Genomic DNA, 21,851 nt, shown 5'->3' with positions numbered 1-21,851 from the left:
TCGCGTCATGAGATGATTCACGAGCGTGCAAAACTGCACTTAAAAACTGCGGCACTTTCAGTGGTGAGTGAATTCTGACAAAACGTTTCTGATTGGCCATTGCGACGAGGTTTTGTTCCGTCCTCCACGCTGTGACAACTCACAAAAGACAATTTTTAGCCAATCAGCGCAGAGAGCCGCTTCAGAAACGTGCTGATAAACACAAGCACTGACTAGAGCTGCCACGATCAGCTCCGGGAGCCGTAACGCGCCGCAAACATCACTGAATCTGCTGTTAAAATTGAACCATTTATTTATCATATCATCATGCAAAACATACACGACAAATAGGGAATTTTTCATTGTTTCTGGAAACGTCATAGCATTTCCACACTGGCGATGACATATATATATATATATATATATATATATATATATATATATAATATATTGTGTGTGTGTTTGTGTGCATATATAAATATACGTATGTAGATATATCTAGTCATTTTTTTTTGTTAAATTTGATAAAAATTTCATATTTATTTTATTCAATTTATATTTTATTTTTAAAATATGTATAAATTTTTTTTCAATTCCATTTTATTTTAGTATAATGTTTTTGGAACTTTGAATCTGTATCTGCCATGTAAATCTGATATGGCAATACATTTAAATACAACCATAACACTATGCTAATACTAATGCTATTGTGGATTTCTACTTTTGCTGTTGGAGCAAATGTGAAGCAAAAATTATATTTGTTGTTTCTGTTCACCAAGTTTAACCAAATATGATTGACTTGTTAGAACTCTGAAAATATGAAAAGGGTGCATTTAAACATCTTAAAGCTGTGGAATGAAATTGTTTTATTACATTTTTTTAAATATGTTTGCAGAAACCAGTAAAGATGGCTCTGCGGCCAAACCTGGTGCAAAAAGACCGGTCTCGTCCCCTGATATGTGAGTATGTTGCCCTTATACCTCTCAAAATGAATAATGCAGATGTGTATACCAGACCTAATGCGTTTTACTGAAACTGGACGTTTCTTTGCCCTTTTAGGAAAGGCGCTGGTCCAAAGAAGGCCAGACCTGACCAGTGAGAGCTCGCATGACCCCTGACCCCGCCCTGTTTATGAGCTGAACCATGACTGAACTCCATCTCCTGCTGAAAGACCTTCCTGCTTCCACTTCTCACCCCATTCCATCATATGAAACAAAATGGAAGGAAACTGCAGCCAAAAATAGGAAAACGTAAAAAAAAAAAAATAAGAAAAGTCTTTCCTTGTCGTGTATTTGTGCTTCAGGGCGCAGTTTTAAACCTCACACCTCTCCTCAACATGTTAACTGCTCATCCCTGTAGGATTTGACATGCGGGCCACAGTGTTTCCCGCGTTCATGAATGATTTGACCTTTATTTTGGGAATTGTAGTGTAAAATATATGTATTTGTTCTGATCAATGACCCACTTTTGAGGCTTTCTCCACCTTTTTTTTCCCACACCCAGCTTTTTATTTTTTGGCATTTATAGAAACCTACTACAGAAAAAGATGCTTTTATTTTTATTTCCCCCTTGTCATCAGTCTATAGTTCCTGTACATTTACTTTTCTGAATCTCACGTTACTTTTATATGCTTGGTTTTGCATTGAGTTGGTAGATACGAATTGGGATTCTTCTCAAGCTGTGCAGCAAAAGATCGAACCATTTTCATTCTCTGCTTCAGGCTGTTTGGACTTGTTTAGGGATGCAGGCCTGTGTAAATGCTAAATTGGTGGAAATCTTTTTTTGAACGCAAGTTGGAAACAGTTTGTTCCTGTTTCTAGTGGTTGGAAAACTTTGCAGATGGATTGTTGGCTTAGCCAGAGTTTGAACTCCGTTGTAAATTAGTTCTTTCACGTAGCAAGACGTTAAACGAAAAACTCTTTGCCTTTTTTTATATAATTCCCTGTAACAAAATGTTTTTACATGTTGTCATCTATTGATTGCTTTTGTGTCTTGACATATAAAAGTAATGGAATTCTGTCTGTGTTCATTTGTCTGGTTTTGCCAGCTGTTTACTTCAGCAGTTTTATAATTTGTGTTGCTGGTGGTCTTGTCTTCTGAGAAATGATATGTACAAGAAATATAGATGACCAGCAAGAGATTAAAGATCATCTGTATCCGGTAAAAGAAGAGACATGGCTTTGAGATTTTAACATGAATATTTTCTTTAAATCCTGTAAGCGAGTCGAAAATGTACCATATTTGCCCTCAAATGTAGGTGAAACTTAACAAGTTTAACATCTTTTAACATGTAGGATTGCTCAAGTCTATTTGGCTCGTAAGTGTACAGCATGGATTTAGAAAACAGTTAACTATATATGAAAATGCATGTACGTATGCATTAAGTTATAGGATATCCAGGGTAAAATGCTTTTGATCGTGGGTTGATAACATTACCCATAAACCTAGGGGCATTTCTACACTACAAAATCATAATCATTTAAATGTATTACTTTCCAAATGCTGGTATCTGACACATAAGTGTAGATAAGCGTAAGCAATCGCCGTAAATTAAAAATTATATATATATATAAATTAGAAAGCGCAATCGATTATGATTGGTCCGTCCAGAACAGCGATGAGAAAAGTAACAGTTGCCACCTGACAGCTCTTTGTTTATACCAGAGCCGTTGAAAAACAAAAACTACAATTATACTGATTATTAAAATATTAGAATGATCTTTCCATTTTTGTTAGAAAAATATTGTTTGTCCGTTTTTTTTTATGTGGTTGACTAGAATAAATCAGTACGTGGTCGTTTTAAAAATACATTTGTCTTCATTCGCTTGCCGTACAGAAACGGTCTCCATGGCAATTGCTATTCGCTCATCGTCGGATCTTTACCACAGATGATCTCTTTGAAACAATCGTCCTGCTAGCAATTGTTTTCCTTCAGTTTTATACTAATATTTTGTTTTGTTTTGCACAGTTACTTTGCTGAATACTTGCCAGTGCGTGAATAGGAAACAGAGACACGGAATGGATCAGTACAGTATTCTGGGAAGGATTGGGGAAGGAGCTCACGGGATTGTTTTCAAAGCCAAACACATCGAGGTAAGACTGGACTGTTTTCGGGATATCTGTACTGATCCTGTGTAAATGACAATAGTTCACAAAAGCTGAAGAACGCTTCTGCACTGCTTCATCTGTTTCTGTTCAGACAGGAGAGACGGTGGCTTTGAAAAAGGTTGCTCTGCGAAGACTTGAAGATGGTATTCCGAACCAGGCCCTGCGAGAAATCAAAGCCCTGCAAGAGATCGAGGACAACCAATATGTGAGAGATACTGATCACTGGAGACTTGTGTAGTAAAGCTAGAGCTCTTTTGCTTCTGCAACTCACATTCTATGAATATGGAAGCCACATAACATAATGCATTGGTAAATGACATCAAATGAGATTAAAAGTCATAATTATAAGGTGAAACGACAAAGTTAGGCAATACTAAATCGTAATTATGATATAAAGTCAAAATGATTTGATAAAAAAAAGGAAAAAATCATAATTATGACAAAAAGTTACAAATGGAAATGGAAATTACGACAAAAAGTCATAATTCTGAGATGAAAAGTTGAAATTATGCCGTAGTAATGGCAGAAATTTATGAAATGAAAGTCGAAGTGATGACAAAAAGTCAAAATTATGAGATGGAGAGTCGGAAGTTATGATATACATGATATAAATTATGATAAAGAATGCGTCGTCATGGTTTTAACTACCACTGTTATGCCGATGACATCCAGCTATATACTGCTTGTCAACCAGATTCATCCTTATCTTCATGCGTCAGTGAGTTAAAGGATTGGCTACGTTCAAATTTTCTTAGTCTGAACTTGAGTAAAACAAATGGTCCCCCATCTCTAATAAAAAATCTAATTGATGTTTCTAGCTTTGACCTTGACGCTATTTCTGTTTTTCCATCGGCTACTGTTAGAAACGTAGGTATCATTCTAGACCCATCACTGACCTTGGACGACCAGAGTAGCAAACTCTCCAAAGCTGCTTTTTTTCAACCTACGTCGAATTGCACAACTTCTTCCTTTCCTCAGTAGAAAAGATTAGTGCATGCATTTATTACCACTCTCCTTGACTATTGTAGCAGTCTTTTCTCTGGCTTACCAGCTCACTCCATCGTTCGTCTGCAGTACATTCAAAATTCTGCTGCCCTATTATTAACTATTAAATCTGCTCACATAACCCCTATTCTGTTTCCTATCTTCAATGGGCGGCAGGTCCTTCTCTGTTACTGCACCCAAAGTTTGGAATTCACTTCCCCTGGCACTCAGAACAGTCACCTCTTTTAGTGAATTCAAATCAAAGCTTAAAACTTTTTTGTTTAATCAACACTATCACTAATTTACATTGTGTATTTGTCTGTTTTGTTTTCTATTTCTGTCTTTACTACATAATCTGTGTTATATGCAACTGCATTATTTGTAACTGAATTGGGCAAATGTCCAATGAAATTGTTTCTTTGTAATCAATATTTGCTGCTTTGGTGTACCTTGTAGAGCGTCCTTGAGCTTGGGAAAGGCGCTATATAAATTAAACATATTATTATTATATACTAAGTCATATTTATGAGATGAAAAGACATACTTATGAGAAGTCTAAATTATGACTTGCAAACTCGTGCCAGAAATTTGAGATGAAAGTGGAAATTGATATAAAAGTCAAAATTATGAGATGAAAAAGGCTAAATTGTCTGGGGAAGTCGTGGCCTAATGGTTAGAGTAGGGGTGCCCAAACTCGGTCCTGGAGGGCCGGTGTCCTGCAGAGTTTAGCTCCAACCCTAATCAAACACACCTGAAGAAGCTAATCAAGCTCTTACTGGGCATACTAGATTCTTAAAGGCAGGTGTGTTGAGGCAAGCTGGAGCTAAACTCTGCAGGACACCGGCCCTCCAGGACCGAGTTTGGGCACCCCTGGGCTAGAGAGGTGGGCTCGTAACCCAAAGGTTGTGGGTTCGAGTCTCGTACCGGCAGGGATTGTAGGTGGGGGGATTGAATGTACAGCGCTCTCTCCCACCTTCAATACCACGACTGAGGTGCCCTTGAGCAAGGGACCGAACCCCTAAGTGCTCCCTGGGTGCCGCAGCATAAATGGCTGCCCACTGCTCCGGGTGTGTGTTCACGGTGTGTGTGTGTTCACTGCTGCGTGTGTGCACTTTGGATGGGATAAATGCAGAGCACTAATTCCAAGTATGGGTCACCATACTTGGCCACATGTCATGTCACTTTAGTCACTTTTTTTCACTTAAATTGACATACTAAATCATTTGAGAAGTAAAAATAAAAATCTAACAGTAAAAATTATTTATGAGAAGTCAAAATTATGAAAAAAAAAAGTTAAAATTATGAGATGAAAAGCTGATATTGACATACTAAGTCATTTATGAGACAAATATGAGAAGTCTAAATCATGACTGTCAGTTATGAGTTTGAAGTCAAAGTTATGACAAGAAGTCAGAACTTTAGTCATAATTATGATTTTTTTTTAAAATGTCATTATGATTTACCAAAGCAAGATTTTTTTTTTCTTCATGTGGCAGAAATGGGCTTCCATGCTATGATGATTTGGAAAACCTGGAATCCTTTATTATTTATATTTTCCTCATTTGATCTAGATGTATTTTTATTTCTGTTTTGATCACCTCTACAGGTGGTGAAGCTGAAGGATGTCTTCCCTCACGGCACAGGCTTTGTGCTGGTGTTTGAGTACATGTTGTCAGATCTGTCAGAAGTCATTCGGAATTCCCAGCGTCCTCTCACCGCATCCCAGGTCAAAGGTTACATGATGATGCTGCTGAAAGGAGTGGCTTTCTGCCACGAGAACTCCATCATGCACCGGGTGAGGCTGTGTTCCTCATGTCATTACATTTGTCCTTCACTGTGATCTGTCCTATTAATGTGCTTTACATGTTTTTGTGTGCAGGATCTAAAGCCTGCAAACCTTCTAATCAGCTCGACGGGTCACCTGAAGATCGCTGACTTCGGTCTGGCCAGGCTCTTTTCTAATGAAGGAGATCGTCTGTACAGTCACCAGGTGGCCACCAGGTGATAGTTTACTTGAAGCTTCTGTCAAGCTGGCATTGAGCTACTCTGGTCCTAGTGGTGAGTTTCAGCTAAAGCATAGATTAAATGGCTAAAAATATTTAATGTGCTGTTTCAGATGGTACAGATCACCCGAACTTTTGTATGGTGCCCGGAAATATGATGAAGGAGTTGATCTCTGGTAGGAAATTTCCCATATTTAAAAAATAATTCTTGAGTAAAATGTTACTGATAATGAGTATAAAATGCATCAGCATGTTTTTTGCATTTTTATCTGTTTCTATCCTTCGATAAATAATTATAATTACTCTAAAAATATCCAATGTATTATGCAATTCTTAAATCTGTAGATGTAAAATGTATAGTTTGCATTTGTCTTTGTTTTCATTTTTTGAAAATTAAATGAGATGAATTGTACCAAAATAATCAATTCAAACTAAACTGTGACTAAATGCCAGATTTCATAGTACAATAAATAATGTATTCAAATGAGTGTCTCTACTCACAAGTCATTTTGTGAACTTTGTCTTTCCTCAAATGTCCACTAGATGGCAGTAGTGCCCATTCTACACTCAGCTGGTGTGTCTGTGTCTCTTCTGGCTTGTTTCAGGGCAGTGGGCTGCATTTTTGGGGAGCTGTTGAATAACTCTCCACTTTTCCCTGGAGAGAATGACATTGAGCAGTTGTGCTGTGTTTTACGAGTGCTGGGAACTCCCAACCAGAAAGTTTGGCCAGTGAGCTCTCATTTGCATTCACTATGCCCCGTTCATCATTACAGTTTTGACACACAATGGGTGAGCTATGGGTGAATATTTCACCTATGTCTTGTTGATCCAATCTAGGAAATAACAGAACTACCAGACTACAATAAAATCACGTTTAAAGAAAACCCCCCCATTCCTTTGGAGGAGATCGTGCCTGACACGTCACCACAAGCTGTGGACCTGCTGAAGAAGTTCCTCGTCTATCCATCCAAACAGAGGATCAGTGCTAGACAGGTGCACATTTGAAGTTCTGTACAGGTTCATTTAGTCCTGTAACTCCAGTGACACTCACAGTGCCCCGTCTCTCTCCTCAGGCTTTGCTCCATCCGTATTTCTTCACGGACCCTCTCCCGGCTCATCACTCAGAGCTGCCCATCCCTCAGCGTGGAGGAAAGCACTCCAGACAGCGCATGCAACCCCCTTATGAATTCACAGTGGATCGACCTTTACACGAGAGCTTGGTGGACCCCAGTCTGATCCAGAGACATGCGCAGAGTTTTTTGTGACAGCGGTATGAGCATAAATGTAGGGCTTTGTACTTTGTTTCACACCAGGAAGTGGCCCATTAAGTCATGCACATTTATTCATTTTTAAGGACAATAAAAAAAAAAAAAAAGTAATTATTTTATATGCTCTGTTGTACAGGAAATAGGCTATATGTTTCAGTTTTCCTGAACATACTTTTAGTGAACTCTCAAATGGCACGTCTAGATTTTCTGTGATATGTGATTAAATATAAAATATTTACTTAAAAAGTCGTTATTATGACAAAAAGACATAATTATGACTTTTTGTCGTTATGCTTTACCAAAGCGTGGTTTGTCATTTCTTGAGGATGAAAAAATAAATAAATGTGCAAATTATTTATTATAATGCGCTATTATACAGGAATATGCTATATAATGTTTTGCTGAATAGACTTTTATTAACTAGTTCACTATTTCACGCACAGCAGCAGAATATGTTTGTCAGTCCTGTTTTTGAGTCCTTAACACGGTTATGTTCACACAGAGTATGGATATTTTTAGGCGTGACAACCGCATTCTGTAACCGAACTCGCACTCGTAAATTTTCAGGACTCAACCGCATTCTCGGAAAACGTGCAGTGTGAACAGAACCGGATTGGACAACTAGTTGTCTGTCATGTCAGACAGTGCGAGAGAGAGTCGCTCTGCCTCACAAGCACGCGTCTATTGCGTGTTTTCATATGTGGTTTCAGTAACTTACAGTGACGGAGAAATGAGCTGTGAAAGTTTTCGATTCAGTCAGTTTTTCTCCACCGGAACCACTCCCGTCAGATTTGTGACTCAAATGCTTCATTACATTTACATTGTCATTTAGCAGACGCTTTTATCCAAAGCGACTTACAAATGAGGACAATAGAAGCAATCAAAACTAACAAAAGAGCAACAGTATATAAGTGCAAATGACAAGTCTCGATTAGCCTAACACAGTACACGTAGCAAGGTGTATATATATATATATATATTACACACACACATATACACACACACACACAAACAAAGAAAAACAAGTAGATAGAATAGAAAAAATAGAAAGCTAGTTTTTGTTTTTTGTTGTTTTTTTAAAATAAAGAATAAAAAAAGATAATTATAGATAAAGTAGAATTAAAATATAATAGAAAGTGTTAGAGTTAGAGGGTCAAATAAAGGGGGAACAGATGTGTTTTTAGTCGTTTCTTGAAGATGGTTAAGGACTCGGCTGCTCGGATTGATTTGGGCAGGCCATTCCAGGAGGGAACAGTTAATACACACATAATAACACTCCCCTACCCAAAATATTAATAACACTCCCCACCCAAAATATTAAATCTGCTGTCGGTTAATGAAGGTTTGACAGATGAACTCGCGACTTGATTGGATTCTTGTCATGTCAGAAAGTGATAAGGCAGCCATATTACCCTGTAGCCCAAGACTGGTTGCCCACTGAAGTTAAGCAGGGCTGAGCCTGGTCAGTACCTGGATGGGAGACCTCCTGGGAAAACTAGGTTGCTGCTGGAAGAGGTGTTAGTGAGGCCAGCAGGGGGTGCTCACCCTGTGGTCTGTGTGGGTCCTAACGCCCCAGTATAGTGACGGGGACACTATACTGTCAACAAGCACCGTCCTTCGGATGAGACGTTAAACCGAGGTCCTGACTCTCTGTGGTCATTAAAAATCCCAGGATGTCCTTCGAAAAGAGTAGAGGTGTGACCTCGGCATCCTGGCCAAATTTGCCCATTGGCCTGTGATCATCATGGCCTCCTAACAATCCCCATATCTGCTAATTGGCTTCATCACTCTGTCTCCTCTCCACCAATAAGCTGGTGTGTGGTGGGTGTTCTGGCGCACTATGGCTGCCGTCGCATCATCCAGGTGGATGCTGCACACTGGTGGTGGATGAGGAGATACCCCCTGACAATGTAAAGCGCTTTGAGTGCCTAGAAAAGCGCTATATAAATGTAATGAATTATTATAAGACTTTTACATTTTGTGGACGTCGCCATCTTTGATATTACTTTGGTCACTGTTGCTATGGTTACCGGTAATAAATACGGACTTGACTCTCATTGCACGTTCATACAAACAGTATTCGAGAAGCTACTGCAGGCTGCTGTGTGAACATGACATTTCGAGACTCACACCTGTGAGTAAATGCGGTTGTCAATCCAAAAAACTGACAGTGTGAACATAGCCTAGCTGTTTTTGTAAATAAATATATCCATTTCCATTTGCGTGCTACAGTTTACAGTACACATACTAGAGGAGTAGCCTATTTGACTTGATATCATCTCAAGCTGTTTTACTTACTCCACTTCAGAGGAATTGTAAAATGCCAATGGATGCCCCCACCCCACGATTCTTCCTTTTTTGCTCAACAACCATTAACCTTGTCGTTTCACACCAGCTAGTGGAAATTAACTGATAATGGTTTTATTCAGTTAGTCGTAACTTTATACGGTGATAAATGCACCAGAACAGGTTTGGTCATGCAGTTTAGTGCCAACACTCTTCACAGCACCAGGTTTTTGCTCCAAAGAACAAGTCACCAGGTAACTAGTTTTGAATCATACGCTACTGTTCAAACATTTGGGGTCAGTAAGATTTTTTTTCAAAGAAATTAATGCTTTTTTTTTTCAGTAAGGGTGCATTAAATTGATCGGAAGTGACGGTGAAGACATTTATAATGTTACAAAAGATTTCTATTTCAGATAAATGCTGTTGTTTTGAACTGAAACAAGTGTAATATAAAGCAGCACAACTGATTTCAACATTGCTAATTATAAGAAATGTTTCCTAAACAGCAAATCTGCATATTAAAATGATTTCTGAAGGATCATGTGACACTGAAGACTGGAGTAATGATGCTGGAAATTCAGCTTTGCATCATAGGAATAAATTACATTTTAAAATTGTTCAAATAGAAAACGGTTATTTTAAATAGTAATAACAGTTTTACTGTTTGTACTGGTTTTTGATCAAATAAATGCAGCCTTGGTGAGCAGAAGAGACTTCTTTCTAAAGCATAAAAATAATCTTACCAACTTAAAACTTCTGAACAGTAGTGCACATCCCCTGTTATATAATTCATAATAATAGGGAAACGTTCTACCTTTCAAATGATCATTACATTGTTGAAAAGCTGTGAAGGAAGCTAGTCTTATCACTGAACATGCAAACACTAGTTTCTATTAATAGTGCGTAAGGCAGTTCTGTCCTTGATTTATATCTGTTTTTACATTACTGTATTACTTTAACCACTAACGCAGTCATAGTTGTGAATCTCTTGTAAAAATACATCACAGAACCTCTCCGTCAGAGGTGGAAGCAAATAGTGTAACTTAAATGAATCTGTTAAATTAACATGGACACGATATTTCAGGCAAATAAACTTCAAACAAGGAATTTTTATTCTGTTGTAGCCTGTTATACTTTACATTGCATTAGCTAAATGACAGACACTATCATTTCCCTTCAGACTGAACAAACAAAAGGATAGAAAACGGTACGCTTTGATTAACAAATGACTTCCACAGCCCCGCTCTGTGTGCATGTGGTAATGCTAGACGTCTTTAGAATGATTTCAGCATTTGTCTCTATTTGCATTCGTGCAATCAGCTCAACTGTCCTCTTGTGTTACATATTAAGCTGCGCTTTGCATCTTTTATTGGCTCCACTTTCCCTTTTGTTCCATTGGTGGTTTGGCTTTTATCAAGATTTTTATTTATTTATTCTTTTTTTTACGTTGGTTATAATTCATAGAATTTATAGCAAGCTTAGTTAAAGGGATGGTTCACGCAAAAATAAATATTTGCTCATTCTTACATAGTTCTAAACCTGTATGTTTTTCTTTCTTCTGTGGAACACGAAATATATTTTGAAAAATGTCTCCAGCTATTTTTTTTTTCTTGTCCATACAGTGAAAGTCAATGGGGTCCAAAGTTGTTTGTATCCCAACGTTCTTCGAAATGTCTTCTTTTGTGCTCCACAAAAGAAAGTCGTACAGGTTTGGAATGACGTGAGGGTGAGTAAATGATGTAGATGTGAGTAAATGATTTTCATATTCTACGTTTGTTTATTTCTTTATATTGCACTTTGTATGTCTTTATACTTTAAGTATAATTATAAGTATAATTGTAAAATAGTTTAAAGCTGATATTTGAGAATTTAATCAAATGTTCTTGATGCATTCGTTTCAACTTCCACATAGAAACCTTTCTGTGTGTTTTAGCAGATCTGGGTATTTGATTTAGTTGGCTTTGCATATTTGAAATTCTCATTTGCAGTGCAGACTGATGTGGCATATTTCCAGACTTTTTTTGTGCATTTGCACTTATGAGACACCCCATTTGCTGAAGCTGACCTGTCTGTGGCTCCGCCCACTGTCCCCACATGTCTAACCTCAATCACTCCGAGCACAGAAGTCTTCACACATAAAGTTCTGAGCCATCAGCGGTGCTCACAGACACCTGTCCTGAAGACTGAACAGATAAGCTCAGGTATGCCACATTACAGTCAGATCTACATTACCATATCTACAGCTGCATTAGCAAATCAAACAATGCAAGTGATGCTTATCTCGTTTTAGAGTCATTTGATTCTGTGATTTGAAGTGTAATTTCTGACAGGTGACACTGTCACTGCTGTTGTGATTTGTCTTGTGCACTTCAAATCAGTATCATTTATTTTAAGATCTGTGCTAAAGATAGAAGGGATTGTTTGCTATGTGAAAGTACGGGTTTTGTGTTAAATGTGATTTGAAATGTAAATATGGTCTTGTGTCCATAGAATAAATGTTATTGCGATTGCAGCTTGGTTTCCAAACATATTCAGAATGTATTTCTGAAATGTATTTTTATGTGGTTCAGCTTTTAACTGAAGATATTCTACTGCAGTTATTAAAAGGATTAAATAATAGCTTGGATTGTAACTGATTCTTCTTGTTCTTACTGACAGAATTATGCATAATTAGGAGGTTTTCCCTCAATGCACTACACTTTAACATGCTACTTCAGGGGGAAAAAAAATGTATGTGACATTTTCCATGTGCATTAAATGTCCTTTTCACGCGGTACAAAAGGAGTTCCTGACAGACATGGAGACCTCCTCTGAACAGGCTCGCTGGGTTTCCTCCTCCATGGTATCATCAGAGGTGATGCCCACTTACCCACCTGACTCCAGCTATATGGTCCATACTGAGGAGGGTTCAGTGTACCCCTACACCGATGCAGATCACAGCAGCCTGCCCTCTTTGTTCAGCAGCCCTGTCAATGGTCGTCCATCTGGAGCATTTCAAACCAGCTCAGGTCAGTGCTGCACTGCAGGACACAGCACACTGTCAAGAAAGTATTATGGCAGTGTCACACGTTACTTTGATATACACTACCTACCATTCACAAGCTTGAGGTCGGTAAGATTTTAAAATGTTTTTGAAAGAAGTCTCTTCTGCTCACCGAGGCTGCTTTTATTTAATCAAATAGTAGTGTATACTGTACTGAACAATTACCATATTCATATGCTATTACTTTTTCTTGGTACTTTAAAGAACAGTGCCATAGTATTAACATGTCCAAAATATACTGTGCTGTCCTATAAAGAAAAAAAGCATATAAATAATATAAAAAGAACCCACTAGTACAGAGAAACTATATGTAAGTGAAAGTATGGGACTATCTAGCCATAAAATGAGTGATTTTGACATCTTCAGTAATGGTTATATTTCAAATGTATTGTTAAAGAGTGTGTTGTGTCTTGAGGACAAATCTCCCAAATGTCATTAATGTTATGAATAAAAGTTGACAAAAAAAATTATTCAATTGTCTCGATTACTCAATAAGATGTACAAAAATCTTTCTTTTATCAGAGAAAAGAGTCAGGATTTGTACTTTGAAGGTCTAAATTAAATTATAAGAATAATTTTATTAGAGCATTTTTACTTTACACAAGTAAAATAATGCTTTTGATGTCCAAATACTTTCTCATATCCCAGTTTAATATGCAGAAAAGTAATTGAATGAGAGTTGAAACTTTTCAAAATATATATGTCTCTGTGGTGCTATCAACATGCTCTTTTTACTTGAGCCGCCCAATGGAGCAGCATTAACAGACTTTCCCTGATTTCAGTTTCTTTCTTTGAGCTTCCTTCCTTCCTCCTTCTCTCCCTCAGTATATCCCGTTTACTCCTCTCCAATCCTGGGAAACCTGTCCTGGCTGGAAAGTTTGAGCAGCCCCTCTCTAACCAACCTCTTCCCATCATCCCCATCCTCCTGGCACAGCAGTGCGTTTTCCTCATCCTTCCACGGCTCCACGTCCCTTTCATCTGCCAGACCGCCTCGTTCTGCCCTTCCCTCCCTTATCCAGGACCAAAAGGACACCCTCATTGTGCAGGATAGCATGAAAGGAGAGATGCCGAGTCCTCCTGGAGGTGGGGAGTCGTTTGGCAGTGTGTTTTCCCCTTCAGTGAGCAGTGTGTATGCGCAGACACACTCCTCGAAAACACACTTGCAGTCACTGAGCCACTACAGTCCTTACGGGAGCTTCACGCAGGACTACAGCAGTTCGCTTCTCTACGCACCCTCGTCCTTCTCACCCAACTTATGCTGCAAGATGAAATTCTCTCCTTTAGGTGAGGAAGTATCATAACAGGCGGATAATGTGGGGTGGCAAAAAGCGATTTTCTTACTCTATATTTTTGTCTTGTTTTCTAGTACAAATATCTAAACATTCTTAAATCAAGATAGATTTACTTGAGAAGCAAAATGACTTAAGGTATTAAGTTTTGTTTTCTGATAAAATTATCAAAATTAACTGGGTTTTTGCTTAAAACAAGAAAAAATATCTGCCAATGGGTTCAGAAAAATATTCTCGTTTTCATTTTGAATTAAGTTTATTTTTCATCTGACCACATTGGCAAAAAAACATTTTTAGTTTAAAGGAGACAAGATGTAATATAAGTCTCTGGTGTCCCCAGAATGTATCTGTGAAGTTTAAGTTGAAAATACTCCACAGATCATTTATTATATCATTTTGAAAATGCCTATTTTGAGTGGAAGCAGAAACACGCTGTTTTTCGGGCCTGTCTCTTTAAATGCAAATGAGCTGCTGCTCCCCGCCCCTTTTTCCAGAATAGAGCTGCATCATTACAGCTGATATCTGCTAAAAACATCTGTTATGGTTCTGATTATCATGTTTATCGTGCTGAAATCATGCGGTTAAAACCACATGAGTTTAAACTTCTGATATACGGTTTTCTGAGCGCACACATCCGAAGCACACGGACAGAAAGCGGCTGTCACAGCATGTGAGTACTAAACTAAGTTCTCATTCACACACAAGTTTACGTTAAAAAACCCACCTGAAGTTGCAAAGACTAAAGTCTCAAAACCAAAGAGATATTCATCAAAGTTAAGACTAGGGCTGGGTATCGAGTTCGATACTTTTTAGGCACCGACCGAATTGCCTCGATACCATCGAGTATCGAAAAACGTCTCGTCGTTCGGTACCAAATTTCGATACCTAAGGGGTTAATCTCATCAACGTCAGTGAGGCGCAGATCGATCAGTGTTTGACACCCGCGAGAGCGATGCGAAAACGTACGGAGTAGTCTGCTCGTGGTATCTTACTATAGCCTAATATAGGTCTGCACAGTCGGTCCGCGACTGTGACACTCAGAGATGTGGCTCACACATGAGTATTTAGTGTGAATGCGTCCCAGCCCCCTTAGATGTAAGGCTACATTTACACTGGTGCGCTTTTGTTTTAAAATGAAAACGATCCTCGTCTTGCTGGCGTTTCCCCTGGGTTTCAAGCCGGCTTTCCACTATCTCCGACAAATGACATACCGAAAGTCATTCATTTCCAATGGAGAGTAGTGCGGGAGCTGTGTAGATAGAGTTCCAATCACATGCAGATGTCCGTTCATACTTCAAGACCGAAAGCGCGTGTTATGTGACCATTCATGCACACTGTAGCATCATGCTACATAAGACCAGGGTTTAAATTGGGCCGGGCTGTCTGGGGCTGAGCCCCGGCACTTAATGTTCCAGGGCTTGACATTAACTCTTCATTAACGCCAGACAAGTAACATGAATACAACAGATTAAATACAACACAGCAATAATATACACACTGGCCTGAAGAAAATGGGTGTTCATTCAAAGAAGGTTTTCCTATGAATTAATTAGTAGAACAGTCCATTTCTCCTGTGCATTTGTACCCCTTGTTTCTGGAGAAAGCAGAATGAGAGCCGGCTCGCATTCCACAAGGTTGTAAATGTATCGGGTTACCATGAAACCAGGGTCTTGTTCGGCGTCCTGGGGTGTTACAAAGTATTTGTGAAATCTAGCTAACAAAATATATATTGTGTGTTGGAGTGTTCCAGACGCTACACCAAATACACAAAATAATGATCTTTAAAAAAGCATCATATGACCCCTTTAATATGTTATGTCATTTTTCTTCTCAATTAAATGTATCTTGATTTAAGAAAGGTTTAGATATTTGTACTAGAAAAACAAAAACGCATTTTTTTTTTCTGCAGTGAAGTTAAACCGTTCTAGAGTCAAACCTTTCATGTTGTGATCCATTAACTCGAGCCATTCTGGTCTTTTAACAAAATACATTTTGTTATAATATCCAAACAAACAACACGAAGTGTAGAACAATTACAATATTCCAATCCCATCATTTTAAATAATTAAATTAGAATAATAATAATAAACTTTGGTGTTTTATTAAAAATGTGAAATCATGTTAATTTAATGTTAAGTTCATCACAAGTAGCTTTTCCACAAGCTGTGGTAAATACTAATACACATAATACACTAATACACAAAAATAATGCAATAAATATGAATTAACATGTAGCATAAAACCCTAATGTACATAACTGGCAATAAAAAACTAAGATGAATGAATCAATGAAAAACCATCAAATGTGAGTTGTCACAGGGAATTCTGGGAATTTCAGTTTACAGTTTTTAACTGTAAATTATAAGATGACATTCTTTTCCCTTCCAAAAACTTAATTTTACTGTAAAATTACATGAAAAGTTTCTTTAGATACAGTTTCACAGTATAGAATAAGGGAACTTATTGTTAACCAACTAACATGTTTTTACCCTAGTATTTTCTACAGTCTTTGTCAAAATTACGATATTTTTTTATACAATCTTAAAATTGAATGTTCTTCAGTGGTTCTTTGCAGTACTTTTGGTTCAGCTACTATATGGGTCTTTGGTGTTACTCTAAAGGTTCTGCAGATCAGCACATTGGTTTCTGAATTGTATAAAAATCACCAGCACATAAATGGTTTTCTAAAAAACTAAAGAATAAAAGTTCTCATAGGACTTCAGTCTGTAAATGCCCTAATTGAAATCTTTATTTTTAAGAGTGTGTTTCATTGTGTATTTCTGATAAAGCTGGGCAATGATGTGCAATGTGAACATTATTTATCATCTTTTGTGGTGACAGAGCCGCGTGAGTGTGTAAACTGTGGGGCCACTGCAACCCCTCTGTGGCGGCGTGATGGAACGGGACACTACCTCTGCAATGCCTGCGGTCTGTACCACAAGATGAACGGACAGAACAGACCCCTCATCCGACCCAAAAAGAGACTGGTACACCTCACTTATACTCAATTCACTGATAAAGAGAACGAACTTAAAAAAAAAAAAAAAAAACTCTGCTCATCAAGGCTGCATTTATTTGATCAAAAATACTGTAAAAACAGTGAACTGTTATTACAATTTGAAATAACTATTTTCTATTTGAATGTATTTTAAAATGTACTTAAAAAGCTGAATTTTCAGCATCATTACTCCAGTTTTCAGTGTCACATGATCCTTCAGAAATCACTCTAATATGCTGATTTGCTGCTGCTGCTATGTTAAAAACAGTTGTGCTGCTTAATGTTTTTGTGGAAGTAAGTTCAAAAGGACAGCATTTATTTCAAATACCTTTTGCAGTAATATAATTGTCTTTACTGTCCCTTTTGATCAATTTAATGCATCCCTGCTGAATAAAAGTATTGATTTCTTACTGACCTCAAACTTTTAAACAGTAGTCTATATGTGATTTATAGACTTTCTGCTATATATTTCTCTCTCTGTAGGTCATCAGTAAGCGAACAGGAACTCAATGTGCGAACTGTCAGACCAGCACCACCACGCTGTGGAGACGCAACGCCGGCGGAGAGCCCGTGTGTAACGCTTGCGGACTCTATTTCAAGCTTCACAATGTGAGCAACTTCACTCATTTTACTTGACTTTTTAATTAAAGGGGTCATATGATGCTGCTAAAAAGAACATTATTTTGGGTATTTGGTGTAATGAAATGTGTTTATGCGGTTTAAGGTTCAAAAAATACATTATTTTCCACATACTGTACATTATTGTTTCTCCTCTATGACCCGCCTTTCTGAAACGCGTCGATTTTTACAAAGCTCATCTTCTGAAAAAGCGAGGTGTGCTGTGATTGGCCAGCTATCCAGTGCATTGTGATTGGCCGAATACCTCAAGAGTGTGACGGAAATGTTACACCCCTACCATATTGTGATGATGCCCTGTCAGGCCAGAGCGATGATTCAAAAACATGAAAACCCATTATAAACGAGGCATTTGTTGCATCCAGTGGGGACATAATTATGGATCATAATGACTTGTACTGTCTTTTTACGTGTTGCGTTGCATCGCGCCATGTAAACATAAAACCATGTCTGCATTTGTGATCGGAGAAATGACAAACAACAAGCCCTACTCTACACTGCCCAAAAAAACTTGCTTTAAATATATAAAATATAAAAACTCTTTAAATATAAAAAAACGTACTTACAGTCTTTGAGTCAGAACAGCCGGCATTGTAGTCTACTCTCCCAGGATCAGGAAACAGTCATCCATAAAATGTGCTGCACACATCTGAATATTTGGGTTGAAGTGTTCTGGAACAGTGTTGTAAATACAACTTAACCACTGATTTCTAGTCGTGTCCATTTTTGGAAGACCAAACAAAGTAGTTTCGCTTTCACAATGAAACACACAGCGTCACACACGGCGGCCTAGAGTGAGCAGAGGCCGGGGGATAAAGTGAGGAACGGCCAGTGGGCTTGAGAACGGCGCGGCCGGCGTATTCGACGAAGGAGCGTCCAGAGGGCTTGCGGCAACCTCATGTGACGACCCCGGACTGGACTCCGCTTCGTCCACGGTGAAAGCCGATCCGGCCATCCACAGCGTGAAGTTGTAGTATTTCCTCAGCGACCAGCACGGATCAGCTCCAGGCATGACGAAGCGGATATCGTCCTCTTTTGGAAGACCAAACAAAGTAGTTTCGCTTTTACAACGAAACACACAGCGCCTTCACGACATGGCGGCAGCAACAATAGTACAGCGAGAATAAAAGTTACGCCTTCTTTCTTTGCGTGAACATTTGGGTGGCGTTATGCAAATCTTCCCACATAGTGATGTAGATATGTGGGGGTGTGTTAGAATGAGCCGTTTTAGGTAGGTGTGGTTGACTCTTAACTTTTATAAAGAATATCTCTTTGGATTTGAGACTTTAGTCTTTGCAACTTTACAGATCTTCTTTATGCACCAAGAGCTTGTAACACTCCAAAGAGAAAGGAAAAATTGAAATCGCATCATATGACCCCGTTAAAATGTAAAAATGGTATTGGGTTAATTGAGTAAAAGCTGATGCGTGTAATTTGAATGTAAAAATCTGCGGTCGAATTCACTGTAAAGTTGTGTCACTCAGGGAATTGCGGCATGCAAATTGCATGTAGCACCAAATTGTTGCATGCATTTGTGCCGTTACCTGATTTGCATGAATTCGTTCTGTGTATTGTGAGCAAAGCAAAACAAAAACAAATCATTCATAGACATTTCCTCCCTGAACCTCTGCAACACTTTCAGTCAACTTCTGACTTACTCTACACCGTAAAGTACTTTTGGCAAATTTCAACCAGATGATCATTATGCAATTCCATTTGGCTAGAAATTGCACACAGCAGCTCTAACTGTAGTTCTGTGTCTAATACTTCAATCCCTCTCATCAGGTGAACAGACCGCTTGCTATGAAGAAGGAAGGCATCCAGACGCGCAACCGTAAGGTGTCCAGCAAGAACAGGAAAGGGAAGAAGTTTAGTGCCACAGAGGAGAATCTATATTTTTCAAAGTATCCTTCATCTGATCAGAATTTCGACTTGTATTCTCAGAGTCCAGGAGCTCTGGGCGTCTACAGCCACTCTTGCCATTCACTGCCGCCCACCGCTGCCTTCCACAGCCACGCCAGCCTGCCCTACCCATACCACCCACCAGCTGCCATCTTACCCAGCACGGTGTGACAGGAACCATGGAAAGCTGGGAAAAGTTGTACAAAACACTCACAACTGCCCAGCCATGTGTTGAGATGCTCAGTAAAAACATACTTGAAAACTTAACAGATACGGATGCATGAAAAAACACGTTGCCCTAAAAATATTTGGATGCTTAAGTCACACATGATATCTGAATGTCAAAACATCAAATCATGTGCATTTATTTTAAAAGAAAGACAAAACAAACACACTTTTCAAATTTGTTAGATTTGAAAAGCTTGAAAGATGAAAAATATTGACACTTTGTGCTTGTGAAGCATTAGTGGAACTTGTCCATAGTTAGAAAACTACATGAAAGTTTTGACAAAGGTTTGGGGTCAGTAAGATATATATTTTTAAGAAATTAATACTTCTATTCAGCAAGAATGCATTAAATTGATCAAAAGTGACAGTAAAGACATTTATAATGTTACACAATTTTAAATAAGCGCTGTTCTTTTGAACTTTCTATTTATCAAAGAATCCTGAAAAAAGTATCAGTGTCTACAAAACTAATAATAATAATCAGAAATGTTTCTTGATCAGAGAGTCCGAATATTAGAATGATTTCTAAAGGATCATGTGACACTGAAGACTGGAGCAATGATGCTGAAAATTCAGCTTTGATCACAGAAATAAGTTACATTTTACAATATATTCAAATAGAAAACAGTTATTTTAAATAGTAATCATATTTCACATCATTACAGTTTTTACTGTATTTCTGATCAAATATATGCAGCCTCGGTGAGCAGAAGAGATTTCTTTCAAAAACCGACCCCAAACCTTTCAATGATAGTGTATATATAGACTGCCTTTACTTTGTTGTGTTTGTAATCACTTTTCTATAACTTTTTTAACACTTTTCTTTGTGGAATTTGTAAGCTGTTTTTAAAAGGTTGCATGGAAAAAGAATGCAGTTTACAAATAAAGATTTATGTAAAGCATCGTTTTCTTTTTGCTGTGAATCTTGACAAGATACAAGAGGAGCGTGAAGACTTGCTTGAACACAGTTGGAATTCAAACCAGTCTTTATATCAAAACGGCGAGGCTCCTTGACGTAACTGCATCATAACAGACGTTGTGCTTGTGGTTTTTCTATCACTCCATTGTGATCTCTGCAGCCTGCATGAATTAGCTTGTAGAGGGAGTTTGACGGTTACGATGTGCCATGACAGCACATATGCAAATCCAGCACTTTCCATAGAGTGGCGGAGCAGGTCAAGTGCTGCTCGAAAATCATAGGGGATGAGGGATGCCAAAATGCATAAATCATATGAGCTGTTTCAGTGCCAATTAGTTCAGATTGTACTGTGGGAGAAACATTTCTTCAACAGTATTTTTTTTATCATTTATGATTTATCGGCTTCAACAGTCTGAAACACATTATAGCTTAGTTTAGCAAATCACAGGCAAATTCATAGATGTTCCACTTTCTTATATCATATGTTGCTCCCTATATATGTGTGTGTGTGTGTATATATACATATGGAAATGTTATATTACATTACATGATTATTTTTGTCTTTGAGCCAATAATTCCATACAGCAAAACATTTTTATTTTCAAATATATATTTCAAAATGCATATAATACTTACCGTACATAAATATTTTTTCTTTATTTGGCCTTTTTTGTACATTTTTGAAAGTACATTTTGAAATATATTTTGGTATATGTGACCCTGGAGCACAAAAGCAGTCTTAAGTCGCTTGGTATATTTTTAGCAATAACCAAAAAAACATTTTATGGGTCAAAATTATAGATTTTTCTTTTATGCCAAAAATCATTAGGATATTAAGTAAAGATCATGTTCCATGAAATTATTTTGTAAATTTCCTACCGTAAATCTATCAAAATGTAATTTTTGATTAGCAATATGCATGGCTGAGAACTTCATTTGGACAACTTTAAAGGCGATTTTCTCAATATTTTGATTTTTTTGCACCCTCAGATTCCAGATTTTCCACACAAAAAAAGCTTATTTATTCAGCTTTCAGATGATGTATAAATCTAAATAAAATAAATAAAAGACCCTTATGACTGGTTTTGTGGTCCAGGGTCACATATGAAGGTAGAAACTAAAAGTATTTCATTGAGCATTATAATACATTTAAAATATATTTTGGCCAGGTTTTTTTTTTGTTGCCATGTGAGAATGTTTGGCTGTTG

At 37.8% G+C, this 21,851-nt stretch overlaps 3 protein-coding genes across 4 annotated transcripts in view; all 3 read left to right on the top strand.

The window, feature by feature from the left end:
- The window catches only part of LOC107584911 (host cell factor 1-like), a 38,802-nt gene extending 37,548 nt beyond the window's left edge, over nt 1-1,254 (top strand). The window contains exons 28-29 of the mRNA XM_016271680.1: nt 875-938; nt 1,039-1,254. Of these exons, the coding sequence (XP_016127166.1) occupies nt 875-938; nt 1,039-1,078 (104 nt within the window). The 3' untranslated portion in view covers nt 1,079-1,254. The remainder of the gene's footprint in view (nt 1-874; nt 939-1,038) is intronic.
- A 1,567-nt stretch (nt 1,255-2,821) lies between these two features.
- LOC107584873 (cyclin-dependent kinase 20) lies at nt 2,822-12,492 on the top strand. Of its 2 annotated transcripts, XR_001609187.1 has the most exons (11): nt 2,822-3,072; nt 3,179-3,292; nt 5,678-5,866; nt 5,951-6,072; nt 6,188-6,250; nt 6,680-6,803; nt 6,912-7,067; nt 7,148-7,344; nt 11,251-11,354; nt 11,617-11,829; nt 12,411-12,492. XR_001609187.1 is itself a non-coding variant. In XM_016271638.1 (8 exons), exons 1-8 carry the CDS (start codon nt 2,998-3,000, stop codon nt 7,337-7,339), a joined length of 1,035 nt encoding a protein of 344 aa, XP_016127124.1. In that variant the 5' UTR covers nt 2,822-2,997; the 3' UTR covers nt 7,340-8,208. The 2 variants fall into 2 exon arrangements, 1 of the variants encoding a protein (XP_016127124.1); XM_016271638.1 differs by lacking the exons at nt 11,251-11,354; nt 11,617-11,829; nt 12,411-12,492 and having other exon boundaries at nt 7,148-8,208.
- Nucleotides 12,415-20,055, top strand: LOC107584875 (trans-acting T-cell-specific transcription factor GATA-3-like). Its single transcript, XM_016271639.1, has 5 exons — nt 12,415-12,636; nt 13,497-13,955; nt 16,802-16,947; nt 17,442-17,567; nt 19,380-20,055. The coding sequence occupies exons 1-5, from the start codon at nt 12,426-12,428 to the stop codon at nt 19,665-19,667; spliced, it is 1,230 nt and encodes a 409-aa protein (XP_016127125.1). The 5' UTR covers nt 12,415-12,425; the 3' UTR covers nt 19,668-20,055.
- Nucleotides 20,056-21,851: the final 1,796 nt, after the last annotated feature.

The sequence above is a fragment of the Sinocyclocheilus grahami genome, unplaced genomic scaffold (genome assembly GCF_001515645.1).
Source record: "Sinocyclocheilus grahami isolate Dianchi unplaced genomic scaffold, SAMN03320097.WGS_v1.1 scaffold64.1, whole genome shotgun sequence".
NCBI classification, from domain to species: Eukaryota; Metazoa; Chordata; class Actinopteri; order Cypriniformes; family Cyprinidae; genus Sinocyclocheilus; species Sinocyclocheilus grahami.
The sequence above is the reverse complement of the archived record's forward strand: the minus strand, read 5'-3'. Positions and strand labels throughout refer to the sequence as shown.

Coding starts and splice junctions, on each gene's coding strand:
- LOC107584875 (XM_016271639.1), top strand. CDS start 12,426: ATGGAGACCTCCTCTGAACAGGCTCGCTGGGTTTCCTCCTCCATGGTA. Junction 13,956..16,801: donor GATGAAATTCTCTCCTTTAG/GTGAGGAAGTAT, acceptor TTGTGGTGACAG/AGCCGCGTGAGTGTGTAAAC. Junction 16,948..17,441: donor TCCGACCCAAAAAGAGACTG/GTACACCTCACT, acceptor CTCTCTCTGTAG/GTCATCAGTAAGCGAACAGG.
- LOC107584873 (XM_016271638.1), top strand. CDS start 2,998: ATGGATCAGTACAGTATTCTGGGAAGGATTGGGGAAGGAGCTCACGGG. Junction 3,293..5,677: donor AGATCGAGGACAACCAATAT/GTGAGAGATACT, acceptor TCACCTCTACAG/GTGGTGAAGCTGAAGGATGT. Junction 6,804..6,911: donor CCAACCAGAAAGTTTGGCCA/GTGAGCTCTCAT, acceptor GATCCAATCTAG/GAAATAACAGAACTACCAGA.